Source organism: Myotis davidii, unplaced genomic scaffold, assembly GCF_000327345.1.
Source record: "Myotis davidii unplaced genomic scaffold, ASM32734v1 scaffold67, whole genome shotgun sequence".
In the NCBI taxonomy this organism is placed as follows: Eukaryota; Metazoa; Chordata; class Mammalia; order Chiroptera; family Vespertilionidae; genus Myotis; species Myotis davidii.
In genome coordinates, this window is record NW_006298521.1 from 613,266 (window position 1) to 616,319 (window position 3,054).

The 3,054-nt window shown below is 62.7% G+C and overlaps 1 protein-coding gene across 1 annotated transcript in view; it reads right to left on the reverse strand.

Moving 5' to 3' along the window:
* PPARA (peroxisome proliferator activated receptor alpha) overlaps window positions 1-3,054 on the reverse strand; it is a 24,376-nt gene that overhangs the window by 20,104 nt on the left and 1,218 nt on the right. The window contains exon 2 of the mRNA XM_015570742.1: window positions 1,227-1,456. Coding sequence (XP_015426228.1) covers window positions 1,227-1,434 — 208 coding nt within the window. The 5' untranslated portion in view covers window positions 1,435-1,456. The remainder of the gene's footprint in view (window positions 1-1,226; window positions 1,457-3,054) is intronic.

Here is a 3,054-nt window from a genome sequence, read left to right on the forward strand (position 1 = left end):
CTGCCGTCTGCTCGCAGTTCTTCCCCGCAAATAGCACTTCCCGCCGTGTAAGGTCACGGAAACCACCTTCCAGGAGCGGGAATGAGCGAGAAGAGACCGTTGGGGAGCGTGCTCCAGGCCAAGAACTCAGCAGAGAGGAGCCGGGGAGGGAAAGGGCCTGAGACCCTCCCCAGACGTGGCCACGGAGACCCTTCTCGCGACTCCCCCAGGCCCCGTGTCCCCCGCTCAGGCGGGAACCGCACCCAGACCCGCTCCCAGCCACAGCTGCTCCTCGCTGCTCCTCACCCCCCTGCTCCAGCCCCCACCCAAGATCACTTCCTCAGGGAGCCCGTGCCAGCCCAGCCCGACGGCCCCGACAAACCAGCAGCTGCTCACAGCACGGGCTGGGGTGGCCGCTCTGCTTTCTACGGAACGAGGCGTTTCCCCAGGTCCCTGCCCGCAAACACGCAGGCCCCCGGACAGACCCGGGTTCTGCTTCTATTGTGGTTGTTAGTCCTCAGCCAAGGAGGGAGGGCATTTTTTCCACTGATTTTTAGAAAGAGTGGAAGGAAGAGGGAGGGCAGGGGGAGGGAGGGAGGAAGGGGGGGGAGAGAGAGAGAGAGAGAGAGAGATCCATGTGACAAACACACACTGATGACTGCCTCCCGCACACGCCCAGACCAGGGATGGGGATTAAATGTGCAACCCAGGCATGTGCCCTTGACCAGGAATTCAGCCCCTGACTCCTCAGCCCGCAGGGCACACTCTAACCACTGAGTCATGCTGGCCGGGAGCCCTGTCGCTCTTGATGCAGGAAGCGGGAGCTGGCTCATGTACCCGTCCAGGTTTAAAAAGGAGCAGCCCGGCCGGCGTGGCTCAGTGTCGACCTAGGAACCGGGAGGTCACAGTTCAATTCCCGGTCAGGGCACAGCCCGGGTTTCGGGCTCCATCCCCAGTGGGGGGCGTGCAGGAGGCAGCCGATCCATGATTCTCTCTCACCATTGATGTTTCTCTCTCTCCCTTCCTCTCTGAAATCAATAAAAAAATATATATTTTTGAAAAGGAGCCATTTTTATCATACTAGGGGTGTCTGTTCTCAGGGAATACAGGAGGGGCAAAAGCAGGGCTACAGCCGTCGCATGAAGGATGTCACTGTCGCGGCAGGAGATGTGACACCCCCCCACCCCCACCCCCAAAAGCACCTTTTCTCGGCGGAGAAACAGGCGCTCCCGGGGCCGCACACTCACCCGTGATGACGGAGCCCTCGGACCCGGGGCCGCTGCCTAGGTACTGGTAGTCGGTGAAGCTGAAGCTCCCGGAGCTGTCCTCCCCGAGGGACTGGGACATGTCCTGGATGCTGCCCATTTCCTGCAGGAACTCTTCCGAGAGCGGGCTCTCCAGGTCGTCGGCCTCGAGGGGGAAGAGGGCGCAGATCGGGCTCTCGGTGTCCACCATCCTGCCCGGCGGCGCCGGCCCGCTGCGAGGGGCTGGAGGAGAGAGAGCGGCCGGTGAGACTGACCCGGGGGGCGCGGCGTCCGCTCACGGAAACGTCACTCGCCAAGGGAGACGCCTGGACTCAGCGCCACACACGACGGGCAGACCCCCTTGCCTCTGCTCCAGACTTTTTTTTTAATGTTTTTATTGATTTTTTTTTAGAGAGAGAGGAGGGAGAGGGAGAGAGAGAGAGAAACATCAATGATGAGAGAGACTCATGGATCAGCTGCCTCCTGCACGCCCCACAGTGGGGACGGAGCCTGCAACCCAGGCTGTGCCCTGACCAGGAATCAAATCGTAACCTCCTGGTTCACAGGTCGACGCTCCACCATGAGCGGCGCTGGCCAGTGGAACTGGACTTCCTGGCACTGTTTCTGGAAAAGCTCTCCCAGCTTCGTAAAGGGCTGTGGGGGGCGGGAGGGGGGCGGGGGGAACTGGGCTGTGTCTCCCTTGGGTCCCGGCTTGAGTCTTGACAAGCCAAGAAAATGAAAATCTTTAAACACAACATGTTTACGGCACCTTTGCCAAGCGGGCCGGGAATCAGTCATTCATCACTAGTCACACCGCGTGCTGAGCTCGAGCCGCGACCTGAGGCGGCCGAGGCGGCGGCGGACACCAAGTCCCGGCTCTCCCGGAACACAGACGTGGACGGCAGGTCGGAGGGACACGGTGACGCAGGAGGGTGGACGGGAAACGGACTCTGGTCCACACGGGCGCCCGGAGGCAGCCGCCGATGGGACAGTGAGAGCTGAAGGAAGGCGCGGTGAGCTGTGCAGGGGTCGGGGGACAGTGTCCCAGCAAATCGACAGCCAGTGCTAAGGCCCAGGCCCCCCAGCAGCAGGTCGGAGCCTGCTGGACACAGGCAGGCCAGTGGGCTGAGGCTGGGGCCCGGGGACAGCGGGAGGGACAGGCAGGCGGTCAGCACAGCATGACAGGCCCTCCGGCACCCTCGGTCAGTCACGTGGGCACGCCCAAGGAATGCTTGTGCAGCAACAGACACGTTGGAGTTTTAAAAAATCCAAGTAGTCGAGTCCCCGACAAAGCCAGACAGGTTCAACTCACAAGCGAAAGGACGTTCTCCCGTGGGCACTGCAGGGGCTGAGCAGTGTCCCCCGATCCGTGCGCTGGGGTCCAGCCCGGCCCCAGACCGTGGCCGGACTTGGAGACAAGGAGACGGCGGCGAGATTAAAGGTCTTCCGCGTGGACCCCGACTAATCTGACTGGTGTGCTTAGGAGAAGAGGGGATCGGACTCACAGAGACCCCGGGGATGTGGGAGGGCAGCAAGGTCGCCGCCTGCAAGCCACGGAGAGGCTCCGGAGACACCAGGCCGCTGACTCTCGGGGCTCGGACTTCGGGCCTCCGGCCGTGAAGAAGGAGCTGCCTGCTGTCCAGGCCGCCGGCCCCGGGGTCCTCTGTTGTGGTGCCGAGCAGAGGAACACGGGGACAAAGTCGAACAGCGTGTCTCCCGGGCCGGCCGGCCAGCCTCTGCTCAAACACTGAAGCCACGCCCTGTGCCCTCCAGCCCGACGGCCCATCGCCTCGGCACCTCTGGCCTGTGTGACCTGTCTCCAGCCTGGCCT